Genomic DNA, 14,045 nt, shown 5'->3' with positions numbered 1-14,045 from the left:
AATGTAAAACCGCTCTGCAATATGTTGGGCCTGACAACTCACTGTTATGTAAATGGTAAATGAACTGCATTTATATAGTACTTTTCCATCTGCATCAGATGCTTAAAGTGCTTTACACATCAATGCCTCACATTCACCCTGATGTGAGGCTGCTGCCATGCAAGGTGCCCACTACACACCAGGAGCAACTCGGGGACTAAGAACCTTGCCCAAGGGCCCTTAGTGATTTTCCGGTCAGGCTGGGATTTGAATAGAGGATCCTCTGGTCTCAAGCCCAATGTTTTAACCACTAGACCATCACCTCCCCTAATGTAGTACTGCAAGTTCTGCCTTTTTTGTGATCCAAATAACTCACAAAACATGGACAAGAAGGATTAAACAAACAAAAACAAAATTAAAAACAGACCAAAACAAAATAATTTCAGCCCTTCCGTTTTGTGCGAGTTACTTCTACAACCCATTCACCTCGAAAAATATTGATTAAAAGTTCAAAACCCAGAAAGAAACTTGGTCGACCTTCACCTTTAAAAACAAAGCCAAACACTGTATTTTCCAAACAGTAAGTGGACTTTATTTTTTTTTAAACTTTGCTCATTGCTCCCGTGACTTGTATGTCAAAAATGCACCGCATTGTCATCTACGGCCACAAGATGGCACCATCACCAAACATGACAACTGAATCAATGTCAGCGCCAAGAAAAGTTAATCTTTCTACAAGTTTGACACTTTCCCAGAATATAGGGACACTTCTGGTGGCCAAGTAGTGGGACTTCATTTTGATCAAGGACAATAACAAACCCAGGCACTCCATCTCCTCACTCAGCTTCTCAAGAGCTCACAAGTCTTGGAACATGCATTGGTGCAACACGTCACTGCATCTACCACACCACAGAACAAGAGGTAGATGAATAAAGAAAAACACGAAAACTGTGGGCGCCTTGCATGGCAGCAGCCTGATATCGGGGTGAATGTGAGGCATTGATGTGTAAAGTGCTTTGAGCGTATGATGCAGATGGAAAAGTGCTATATAAATACAGTCCATTTACCATTTAACCTCACTCTGTGGGGCAAAGAGGTGCAGGACCAGGTCACAGAGAAAAGGTTACATAGATATAACATAAAAAAGATGGAGAATAAATTAGTCGACTAATAACCATTTCTCTTCACCGAGTCTGTTCAGATGGTCCTTGAACCGCACTACCCATTTCATTTTACACAATGACCTCAACACAGCTCACTCATGCAACCCACTTACTCCTTTGAAGTCTGAGTCGACATCCGAGTCCTCCAGACTCTCCTCCTGTGGGACATTTCTTTTCTTCAGTAGATGTTCATCTCGTTTGTTCTGACAAGTACATGCACACACAAAAAAGACAAGAAAGCAATAAGGGAATGAGATGAAAGCATTCACTAATACATTCATGAATTGTTAAAAGTAACAGGGACAGGAATCTAGGCCTCTCAAAAAAAATTGTTTTTTGCAGATTTAAACTTGTGCTGTTAGTCATAAATTCTGAACGCAGCAACAAAAATCTGCCTGAACTATGTAAAGCACAATGTGTAACACCACAGATGTTTGAAGGGCTCAAACTGTAACATGCACCACCACACCAGAGTACGTACACATGGAATCAGGAGACGAGAAAGAATGTGCAGCTCCTGAGACGTCAGAAGGCCTTTAGGACTATGACAGGGAGACAGACTCACACGTCCCAATAATTCAGTGGATGCGAGTCAGTGGTAGGAGGAGATTCCCTTGCCCTACATTCCAGTGTGTCATGCTGTTGTGCGTCACTGATGGCTAATCAGCGCAGTGCTTGCTGCTGTGAACTAGATGAATGGAATGTGCTAGACTGCAAACCACCTCAGTAGCCTGGAGCTATGACGTACTGTGTTTAATATTCCGGGGTAATCCACTATATAGAAGAATGTCTACAGAAGCTGTAACGCATAGAGCCCAGACAATTTTCTGACTTTCTGAGGAAGAAAATTTTAAAGTGTCTCATTAAAATGAGATCACTAGAATCACCAGCTCAGCCGGCCTATAAACAAGTTGCTTTACTGCAAGTGAATGTCTTTGTCACCTAATCAGTGTGTGGCATTTGTAGTGCGGTGTTCTCCCATACAGCACTGCAAAAACATTTTGACAGAACAAGGATTCTGCAGCAGTCAATCTTTTCATCACAAAAACAGCCCAGAATGCAATGAGACAGAGTGAAACACAAGCAAGTCACGCAGATCACTGAAAATCAGTCTGAACTAATAAACAATGGTAGAGAGAAGGTCTGATAAGATCTGTTTGTCATGAGATGAATACCTACAGCTCTTAAAGAAGCAGAAGTCTGAGTTTTCTGAGTACTATCAGTGAGTTAAACCAAAAGGATTAATTATTAAAAAACAGTCGTCGATTAATCACTGTAACTCTGTCTTTCAGTGTCAGTTTCACAGTGTAATTGTTCAAACTACGGTCAGCCAAAGTAATATCTGCAGTTTGTTGCATACTATGTCATATCTAACAACTCCATATACATCCATGACCATGATTCAAGACACCCAAAAATTACAGAATTGTTTAAAACAGCTAAATGTACACAAAGAAATTATCTCACTTTGTATATTAAATCTGCCATCTATACTCAACCGAGCTGAAATCTAGTGCTTCAGTTTGAGTACAGGTGTATTGCTTACTTCAGTTATTGCACTGAAGTCTGAGGTAACACATACAGCAGTACCACTAAGTCCTTGTATTTGTTGCAAAAGAGAGCCATTGTAATTATCAACAAAAGGGTTACAGAGAGCATACCAATAATTTGTTTATTGCAACTCGTCAAATAAAATTTAAGTATCTTGTCGACTTAAAAATTGCACTAATGTGGAAGGCCAGATGATGTGCAAAATTTACTTAGTTTTCTTGCACAGGTCATTTGCCATAGAAGAAAATATTCTAATATTTGAGATTTTTCTATTTTTTGAGCTGCAGATCACAATTACCAAAAAAAAAAAAAAAAATGCTTGAAGCGTTTGAGTTTACATGCAGGGAGTCAAGAATTTTTACTTTCTGAAATAACTGACAAAAATATTGTACTTATTCAAAATATTCTGTTTTGGATGCACCTGTCTGAGAAGTGAATAGAGCATTCTGAGGACTGGTCTGGTGTATCCCTACTGATTGTACTGCAGTTCTCTCACCTTTCGCAGCTCAACTGTCACTTCATTTCGATGCCTTCTCATCATCTGCAACAAAGAAAGATCAAGAAAAAGAATAAAGATTGTTTTCAAGTTTACACTTTGGCATAACAGGGCAATGTCTGTTTAAAAAATAAATAAATTCACATGTAACTCATTGCACTAGAATTACAAACATGGATAAAGTGATTTACCATCTAACTGGTAGCTTATTTTTATTCAGGCTCATTCAAATTAATCACAACATGCAATGATTAAAAAACAGTACTACATGGACTCCTTCAGATTCCACCATGATTAAAAATTATGAGTACACAACACAGACTTGAAAACAACACATCTACAATTATAATATACACCCTATTCAAGTATATATTTCAAACAGAATCCAGATTTTTGCTTATCAAAACATACCACAGTACAAAGAGGAATCACTGTAGCTCTTGCCATGTAGTGCATGGTTATCGTGTGATGCAGTGACCCTAGTTTGCTGGTGAATTGTCACAGTGGTGACCAGAAATACAAGCTTAAAAATTCTGGGAGTGTTACTGGCAAAAACATTTTATTCCTGACATTTTGGACAAATGGTAAACACCTTTTAGTGGTTTGTGCTGCAGTCAGAAACCAGGTATTAGGGGAATAATATTGCCTGCAGTCGCAGCCTACATATCAGAGTGTGTGTGTGTGTGTATATATATATATATATATATATATATATATATAGCTACAACGGTATGCATGCTCCGACTGGCTGATTTCCGGTCTGATATATTCTCATATCAGACTGTTACCATGACAATCGGTCTGGATCGCGCATCAGATTTTCAACTTTGTTTATAATTTTCACGGTGCAAAATAAAAAGCGAAGAAAGAAATTATGAGCAATGAAGAGGACCGTTCTCCAAGCGAATTTTATGACATCGAATTTGAATTGGACGAATTAACAGTAAAGAAGCTCGAAGTGGGCATGCAAAATGAAGACCAACAAGATGAAAACACAGCTCCGAACAACCATATAATAAACAAATTATTAACCTATATCTATTTTTGTGTAAATATATACACACATACACACACAGTTGTGCTCAAAAGTTTACGTACCCTGGCAGACTTTTTGGATTATTTGGCCATTTTTCAGAGAATATGAATGATAACTTTTTCCCCACTCATGGTTAGTGGTTCCTGAAGCCATGTATTGTCAAACAACTGTGTTAAATTTAAATCACAATGACAACAGAAACTACCCAAATCACCCTGATCAAAGGCTTACATACCCTTGTTCTTAATACTGTGTATTGCCTCCTTTAACATCAATGACAGCTTGGAGTCTTTTGTGGTAGTTGTGGACGAGGCTGTCTGATGGTCAAGCTGCCATTGAATAGGTCTTGGACTTTATTTACTTCAATTATGAAGAAGTACAAACAGTGTGGCACTCTATGGTATCTCAGCATGGAGTAGACATTTCTCAAAAACTGAGTGACTGTGCAAGGAGAACAGAGAGGAAAGCCACAAAGACAACCCAGAAGAAGTTACAGGCTTAAGGTACATCGACACTTGCATGACTGATTCACGCACTTGTACAACCTGTGTCGTGCAGGAGAGTAAACCCGTCTTTAACGGGTGTAGACTGAACGTGAGAGGGGCGCCAGCGCATGTAACTGTGCAAAGAGCATTTTGAAATGTAAAAAAAAAAAAATCCTTCATGCATAAATTTCAAGCTATGTGGCGCAATCTGCTCACCAACACGACGTGCAGCTCATCAAGTGGAGTGAAGAAGTGAACAGAGCGAGTGGTTACGTCATTGGATCGCATCAGAGCGCAGCTCGTCTGAAGGATTACAAGACGTTAAATCTATCAAACATACTTTAACAACTGCTCACAAGAAGGCAAGAACATATAAGTGTTTTACGAAGCCATGACAATGTAAACAAGACAAATAATTACCCTTTTAGACGGCTCCAAATGCTTTCTCCAGCTCATAAACGCGCAAGCGATTAGAGCCATTTTCAACAGACAACTTGCAGAGAAAATGATTAATCCGCTACAAAATAATTATTTTATATACACAGCGCAGAGCACGTAGCAGGTGGTGGAACAAAACACTGAGTCCAGCTGGTAACACAGTGGGTGGGATCATCACGACAATGTGCATGCAAGTGCATGCATCAAAGTCATGCCAGTGTCAGCGCAGCTTTACGTGGCCGTGATTTGAGAAATATGGCAGAGTGCAAGCTTTGCATTCATCAGATATGCAGCTTCATGATGAAGTGGTATAGAGGAGGATTTTCTTAAAAAGATGACCTGAAAGTTTATCTACAAATTGCCAGAAGGTACATCTGAGATGCAAGCTTAGATATGATCTGTTTTGGTGAAATAATATCTCTGCTCTACTCCACTTTGAAGCTAAGAGTGTATCGCTGTCACCTAGAAGTCTGACTCCCCCTATCCATAACAAAATGGTATCTCAAAATGAATAACTGTGTACCTTTAAGAAAAAAAAAAAAAAACCCAACATATAACCTTAGAAAGGATATAAATCATTTATTAAAATTTGGCAACCCTATCTAGATTACATAGACAATGTGACATTGGAATGTGACTGACCTTGGAACATTGCATATTTATTGTCAATTAATGGAGCATCCTTTTGGGATGGGGGTGGGGGGTTGTTTGTTCTTGTGTAAAATGGAAAACTGAAAATAAAGTATTCAAAATAAATAAATAAATCAGCCCTTGATCACAACTCAGCATCAGCAAATATAAACATCCACCACCCAGACTGTATTAAGGAGCAGCAGAGTTCAGTCTGAGTGAGCGAGTCGACTACAGTGCAATAGTATCAACAGCATTAAAAATGCATTCTAATCCAATTACATTTTTTCCACAAATCTGATTGGTTAAGCGTTAAATTTCAGACCATATAATAGCGGGGTAACGGTGACAAAATATTCGACCGTTTCACATTTGGATGTATTACTCCATGCCCTGACCGGTATTCTGAAGAGATGTCATTCCTGTCAAATGTAATTCCTGTCCTCCGCGCAACTGCACATGCGCACGCATGTGCAATATTGTCGGGACGCGGAACTCGATTTAGGCGAGGAGACACACAATTTGACAAAACACCGGCTGTATGCGCTGCTAGCTGTGAGCGAGGGCAAGTCGCGTACCGCCGCCGAAATGGCCGAATTTACGCCACCAAATTCAAAATACTGATGTGGATTCTGATACAGAATTACAGTTTCACATTTGATGGATTACTACGCGCCCTGACTGCTGTTGGAGCGACGCCGCCTCTGCTCGACGGTAAGCCTTGCCGGCTGAATTACCTAACGATGGAATTGAATTAGAATGTAAATAACCCCCTTGTGTCTGATGATTTGCGGATGTTCATGCCGTTATACGGTCGCAAATAGCCGTTTTACGGCGATGTGTTCCGATGTTCATGCCATTATATGGTCGCAAATAGCCGTTTTACGGCGACGTGTTCCGACGTTCATGCCATTATATGGTCGCAAATAGCCATTTTACAGATCCACTAACGCACTGCCAGTAAAGCTTAATTTGCAAAGTTATAACCAGCATGAACGCCCGCAAATCAGACACAGAGTTATTCCCTAATATTAAGCCTCAGCTGAACAACTGGGTAAATTTTTTTTTAATTGTTTATATTTAATGAGTTATCAATGTGCATGAATGTGTATTTGCATCACTACTTTAAAAATATTGCTAACCAACTTCTCATGTGGCTAACTGAAACTGCCATCAACCAAAATGGCTGGCTAACAAATTGTGGACCCCAGAGAGAACCCCTGTGTCAGTACACCTCAAGAGACAAAACATGCCAGTCAAGTCATCTTTGAAACTGCATATACTGCAGTCCTTAACATGTGAGCTGTTGTTATCCCTGTCCATGTTTTGAGGTCCAGAATACTAACGAGTCAACTTTGGAAACCAGAAACCTAACGACAACGTTGGTGCTCAAACAGTGCAAGAAAAACGAGATGGGGCAGTACAGTCATTCTACTCGCTTTTCCCAAAGAAAACATAGATGTGCTTTAGGCAACTTTGCTGGTGTTAATGCTGTGCTAATAACACTGCAATTTGTGTTTTAACTGAATGGAAACATCCATTTGGGGAGCAACAAGTCATGATATTGTAATCAACAGGGCTGCCACAAAAGATTATTTTGAAAATTGACTAGTCACAGATTCTTTTGAAATTAGTTGACTAATTGGATCATAAGTAAATTGCGGCTTAATACACCAGCATGCAGCTACTCTTATGTAACTATCATTGGCTTCAAGCTTGAAGTGTTTAAGGTACATGCTAACTAAAAAATAAAAACAATTGAAACTTTGATCGCCAACCATGGCCAGGGATCTCATGTCAGTCACAAAATGTCAGGATATTTGCTTGCTGAGATGTGCATGTTGTTGGCTTGGTAACAAAGTCGTCCACTGAAGATGAACGTATTTCTTTAGCACTGTAACATAGCGTTATAAAACATAAGTCTTCACTGAGGGGGAGGAGTAGTAACAGGAAGACAGAAGAAGGGAAGGAGAGGAACAGCAGTAACCAGTAAACCAGTATTGATCAAATATTTGCAAACTTTTTTTTTTTACTTTCACTTCTGATACTCTGTGTACTTCTTACCCTGTGTGCTGCTATACAATGCTGCTGGAACCTTAATTTCCCCGAGGGAGCCTTCTCAAGGGATCAGTAAAGTTCTATCTAATCTAATTAGCATTATCACATTTCCTATTCAAATATGACATTGATGTTATAACAATACAGCAAACACATTACATGTGTTAAGGCTAATGAAATCGTCATCGTTAATGTTAACGTTTACGGTCATCATTATAAGTAGCTCACTAAAGATGTTATTGTTAGTGGCTAACTAGCCAATTAGCTTACAGGAGATGACTGTCCCTGTTAGTCAGAATCAGCCACAATGTGCTTCCTTCTCAAATGCTCCTGCATTGCTGTTGTACTGCTATGGAAGGAAAGTTCTGCTTGCAGATGTTGCATTGCATGGTTTTCTCTTTAATTTGATTAAAAGGCGCCCAAACTGTTGAGCTCCATTGGCAGCTAGCCACGATATTGTTTGGGCATAACTTTTCCAGTGACATCATGGCACATGTGCACCAAGGACAGAAAGGCAGCGGAATATACAGCAGCAGCTTTGAGAGAAAAACAAAGCTTTTAAATGATGTTGATTAGTAAATTAGTCGCTGACAATTTTGATAGTTGATGTAATGGTGACTAGTCGACTAATCGTGGCAGCCCTAGTGATCAATGTTGCTGGGATCAGAAGTTAAAGAGGCAAAAGAAATTTTTGCCATGTCGGAGCAAAGAATGCTAAAAGAAGTTGAATGATTACATATTCAACTCTTACAGATGCCTTTTTGTCCATAAAGACAATCATTTTGAAGCACACATCTTACAAGAACTTCACAAAAACAAGTTATGTACAAGTGCTGTATTCTGTGTGTCAGCTGGCTTTCTATTCCATTCTGAACTGTGTGTTGAGATGGTATTAGATCAGGTGACTATCAACGCCGGTTCAAGTTGCCTTCCTAAATAGCCTCTTGCATAATCGGGAACTGTCATAACTCAGGAGTCTGCAGACCAGAGAGCTATCTTCCAAATGATACAAACCAACAACATCACAACACACTACCCCAAAAAATATCCAAATGTTGATTTAGAAAAAGCAAGTCCTCAATCCACAAGGTACCAGCGTGATTGGTTTTCACCTTAGCACACCCAAATATACCCGCCCCCCCAAAAAAGTGCCGTTAGAATAAAATTACACCTGTCAACTAAAGAAGTAAAAGCTCTGAACTAAACCATAAGTGTATTTACGTGTAGAAATAATGGAAGACCAATCAGGATACTTGCAATTCCAAGTAAATAACTTGACCAATTGCAACGCCAACTATAGTACCTACAAGCTACTGCAAGGTGGATTTGAAGACTACACATAGGGAGACTATGGTTAAACAGGATTAAGTAAAGAATCATGACAGAATTCCCAGCTTTACAATTTAAGACCAGTAATTAGGGTCTTCACATTATGCCAATTTAAATGAGAGAAATCCCAAAACTAGAGGTTGTTCCTGTAATCCAAGTAATCATTTTGGGAAAAGTCAAATTCTCAGAGGATCTTGAGGGGACCTAAGTCAGATCTCCAAGATGCCTAAAATAGCATCAGGAATGCACTTGGCTACAGCTGAGTGTCATAGTAGCCATGTGCTCATCATACTACCTCTGAATTTCAAAACAACCACCAATGGGGCATGAATTTGTTCTCTTAGGCAACCAGTGATTGAAACTCATTCCAGGCATAAGGTAAATGAATAACAGGCATTTTCAAGAAATCTTATTTGCTAAGGATTACCTCAGGGTAACTAAGTTATATAAAGTACAAACAAATTTTTCCATTTGTAAGCACCTATGCTATCTTGATAAATCGGTTCAGGTATATAACGTACATACTCTGACACAGCTCCACATTTAACACTGTCACATCACTAAAAACATTCCCTGGCTTGTCTGAACACATTCATTGCCAAAGAATTAGGACATCACGTCAATGCACAGTTCAGACAAATACTGTCACAGATTTATATTTAGACTGAAGGACCCTGCAATTCCAATTCACACCACAGGTATGTCTGTAAACCACAAGAGCTAATGACAGCATTTTCTACAATCACTGATGCCGGTGTAAATCACTAATTCTAGACATCATCACACAAATTCCATTGTATAGCATGCCAAAGCATATCAAATTAACTTACTGCATATCCAAGATTTCTACTAGAGAAGAACATTACTCATTTACTGCATTTAATTGGGAAATTGTGTGCATAAATTACATAAAATACATACAATTAAAAACTACTGACCCTCTTAATTTGGGAAATGTTGGAATCTTTTGCCATGCAAAATGGCGATAACACAAATTAAAGGCAGACAGGCCTATCAGGTTGCTTGTGAAGTAGTGTTAATCACCTGATTCTGGTGGATATTAAGTCCACCATTTGTTGCTGAAAGCTTTTTTTAATATTGTGAAAATAAAAAAAAACTATGCAATAAAATCTTTACTCTAATACCACTGCTCTGTACTGTAACAGATTTATTTAACTAAAAGAGATCAATTTGAATTAATTGCAGCACAGTCTCATTTGAACACCTGTGTGATAGAGGGATTTGACCACTTCAGGGGACAGCCTGCCATTGCGCAATGCAAACACAGCATCACTTCATGTGAAAAAATGGTGTACCATTTGGTTTTCGGATGCAATCACCAAAGCAGTCGCGAAAACTGCAGTTTTTTTCTGTTCCCAGTGGAGAAGGGAAGACAAGGCAAATGAGAGGTCATGTCAGTAAGTTTTAGCCTACACCAGTGGTGTCCAAACTATTCCTGAAAGGACCAAGAAGGTGCAGGTTTTCTTTGCAGCCACTGAATTCAGCAGGTGATTTCTGTGATTAACATCCCTTTGAGTAGGTGGGATGAGTTTATCAGTGAAATCACCTGCTGGAGTCAGTGGCTACAAAGAAAACCTGCACCCTCTCGGCCCTTTCTGGAATAGTTTGGACACCACTGGCCTACACACTTTGACAGATCAGCTGTGTTTTCTTGCCTACACAACCACCTCAGCATGTCAATGTTTGAGCTCAAGGTCATAAACAAACCGCAACATGTCTGCTTTCCACTGCATCGTTACTTTCCTTGTATTTTCACTTTGCTTGCTGTGGCATCTGCCCAAAAACTCAAGAGAAAGTGCCACGTTTCTGATGGGGACACACAAGGAGACTACGGTGTCCAACTGGCAAAGTAACTGACCACATTGCAATGCATGAGAATGAAAACAAAAATCTGAAATTCAACCAAACCCTGACCCATTAATAGGCTAAAAAAAAAAAAAAAGCCTTAAACTCTCACTAACGCTTAAGAAGCTTGTGCTTATCCCCGGATATCACAGCATGAAGTGGATGAGAAGCTATGAATCACCTGGATGGGATGCCAGCCCATCATAGGCAACTTCCTCAGCCAAAGCCAGTACCCATTTACAGCTGAATCTGACATGATACAGATGAAGTATCTTGCTTAAGGAGAACACAGATAGGCAGCCTGAAGCACACACCTGGAATTTAACTCCAGCCTATATTGTGGTGGTCCAACTATTCTCCCACTGATCCACACCCATTAAATATTTAAGTAATTTGACAAGCAAATGTGCTACTATAGATTTTATTTGTTATTATTAATTAAATACGACTCCATTTTAGTCTTTGTAAATGGAACATCTTTGGGTTTTGCGGTGCTGGCTGGGAAAACAAAGCTGCAGACAGCACTGCAGGGAACTGGCATGCATTTTCCATTCTTTTGACATTTTTTAATTATTATTACGCGCAACGTTCCATCACCAGTGTCCCAAGCAACGCATTTTGCAGCCCTAAATGTTGGCAGCTTAATAACAACCAAGCTCGCCTGCTCAGTTACAGCGTAGTATTAGTTTAGCCGACCTTTGGTGGTAAGATACATACACGTCTTAAAAAAGTCGCACTTTAAATTAAATTAATACATCACTTCCACTCAGCTGTTTCGTAATTAAGCAGCTGATAGCTGGCTAAATAGCATTAGCACTTAGCACACCTGCCATTACAAGCTAGCCGCTTGACAGCGTTAGCAAGGAGGGGCAATGTCCGGTTCGGTTCCATGTGGACCACAGTGTCGTCCACTTCAAGATATTAGACATACAAGATATTAAACAGCCAGTTTTATGTTGGTTAACGTGTGGGCACCGGGAAAGCAAATGTCAGTGTTCTTGTGCTGGACAAGCCCAGCTTCATGAGGTACCGGCGTCCAATCCAACTAGTTAGCCGGTTAGCAGGCAGTGACAGCAACGCCTGCACTAAATTCCGCCTCTTGATTCGAAGCTTTACGTTTGCTTAGAATATATGAAGACTGAATACTGGATACTACAACAACACCGGGGCGACTTTTATTTCAAGCAACGCCACGGCGAAACTTTGTGCTTAATAACTACTTCAGATGGAAAACTCTTTATGACAACTAACACTAGCTAGCAGCTAGCTGTAGCCGGGACCAGTCTTACTCATAAGGCCCAACAAGATTCGTTCTGCACGTCAAACTAACTCGAACCCTGTCTTTTACAAGTACATTTATGCGTCAGCTTACCTCGACATCGCGTCCCTTATTTTTAAAGCTCTTGATACGGTGGTTTTCCAAGCCGGCGTTTTCTGCCATGGCTGTAAGCGGCTTCGTTACGTCTCCAGCTCTCAGGATCTCCTCTCGGTGAAAGACGAGGCGGAGGCACAGCAGCTCCTGTGCGGAGGAGGAGGAGGCGGTGCGTCAGAAGGGGGCGGAGATCACAGAGCGTAGGGGCGGAGTCTGCATACTGTCAACATGAGCCTCAACCATATACACTCTATGACCTCAAAGCAGTTTTTATAATGCTTTATATACTCGTATGTATATATTTTTGATATGGGTCTAAGCACTATGACGGAATTTAAAATACACACAGATTGCACAAACCGTGCATCCACAATGTTTGTTTAGGTAATGGATCAATATATGAAAAATAATGACAATAACCCCTGGCAAAAATTATGGAATCACCGGCCTCGGAGGATGTTCATTCAGTTGTTTTAAGTTTGTAGAAAAAAAGCAGATCACAGACATGACACAAAACTAAAGTCATTTCAAATGGCAACTTTCTGGCTTTAAGAAACACTATAAGAAATCAGGAAAAAAAATTGTGGCAGTCAGTAACGGTTACTTTTTTAGACCAAGCAGAGGGGAAAAAAATATGGAATCACTCAGTTCTGAGGAAAAAAATTATGGAATCATGAAAAACAAAAGAACACTCCAACACATCACTAGTATTTTGTTGCACCACCTCTGGCTTTTATAACAGCTTGCAGTCTGAGGCATGGACTTAATGAGTGACAAACAGTACTCTTCATCAATCTGGCTCCAACTTTCTCTGATTGCTGTTGCCAGATCAGCTTTGCAGGTTGGAGCCTTGTCATGGACCATTTTCTTCAACTTCCACCAAAGATTTTCAATTGGATTAAGATCCGGACTATTTGCAGGCCATGACATTGACCCTGTGTGTCTTTTTGCAAGGAATGTTTTCACAGTTTTTGCTCTATAGCAAGATGCATTATCATCTTGAAAAATGATTTCATCATCCCCAAAAATCCTTTCAATTGATGGGATAAGAAAAGTGTCCAAAATATCAACATAAACTTGTGCATTTATTGATGATGTAATGACAGCCATCTCCCCAGTGCCTTTACCTGACATGCAGCCCCATATCATCAATGCCTGTGGAAATTTACATGTTCTCTTCAGGCAGTCATCTTTATAAATCTCATTGGAACAGGCATCAAACAAAAGTTCCAGCATCATCACCTTGCCCAATGCAGATTCGAGATTCATCACTGAATATGACTTTCATCCTGTCATCCACAGTCCACGATTGCTTTTCCTTAGCCCATTGTAACCTTGTTTTTTCTGTTTAGGTGTTAATGATGGCTTTCGTTTAGCTTTTCTGTATGTAAATCCCATTTCCTTTAGGTGGTTTCTTACAGTTCGGTCACAGACGTTGACTCCAGTTTCCTCCCATTCGTTCCTCATTTGTTTTGTTGTGCATTTTCGATTTTTGAGACATATTGCTTTAAGTTTTCTGTCTTGATGCTTTGATGTTTTCCTTGGTCTACCAGTATGTTTGCCTTTAACAACCTTCCCATGTTGTTTGTATTTGGTCCAGAGTTTAGACACAGCTGACTGTGAACAACCAACATCTTTTGCA

At 39.8% G+C, this 14,045-nt stretch overlaps 1 protein-coding gene across 1 annotated transcript in view; it reads right to left on the bottom strand.

The window, feature by feature from the left end:
- The window catches only part of LOC117524188 (importin subunit alpha-4-like), a 31,286-nt gene extending 18,722 nt beyond the window's left edge, over window positions 1-12,564 (bottom strand). Inside the window, 3 exon segments of the mRNA XM_034185950.1 lie at window positions 1,256-1,345; window positions 3,190-3,234; window positions 12,404-12,564. Coding sequence (XP_034041841.1) covers window positions 1,256-1,345; window positions 3,190-3,234; window positions 12,404-12,472 — 204 coding nt within the window. The 5' untranslated portion in view covers window positions 12,473-12,564.
- Between the last annotated feature and the right edge of the window lie 1,481 nt (window positions 12,565-14,045).

The sequence above is a fragment of the Thalassophryne amazonica genome, chromosome 14 (genome assembly GCF_902500255.1).
Source record: "Thalassophryne amazonica chromosome 14, fThaAma1.1, whole genome shotgun sequence".
NCBI classification, from domain to species: domain Eukaryota; kingdom Metazoa; phylum Chordata; class Actinopteri; order Batrachoidiformes; family Batrachoididae; genus Thalassophryne; species Thalassophryne amazonica.
This window is presented reverse-complemented; position numbering and strand designations above follow the sequence as displayed.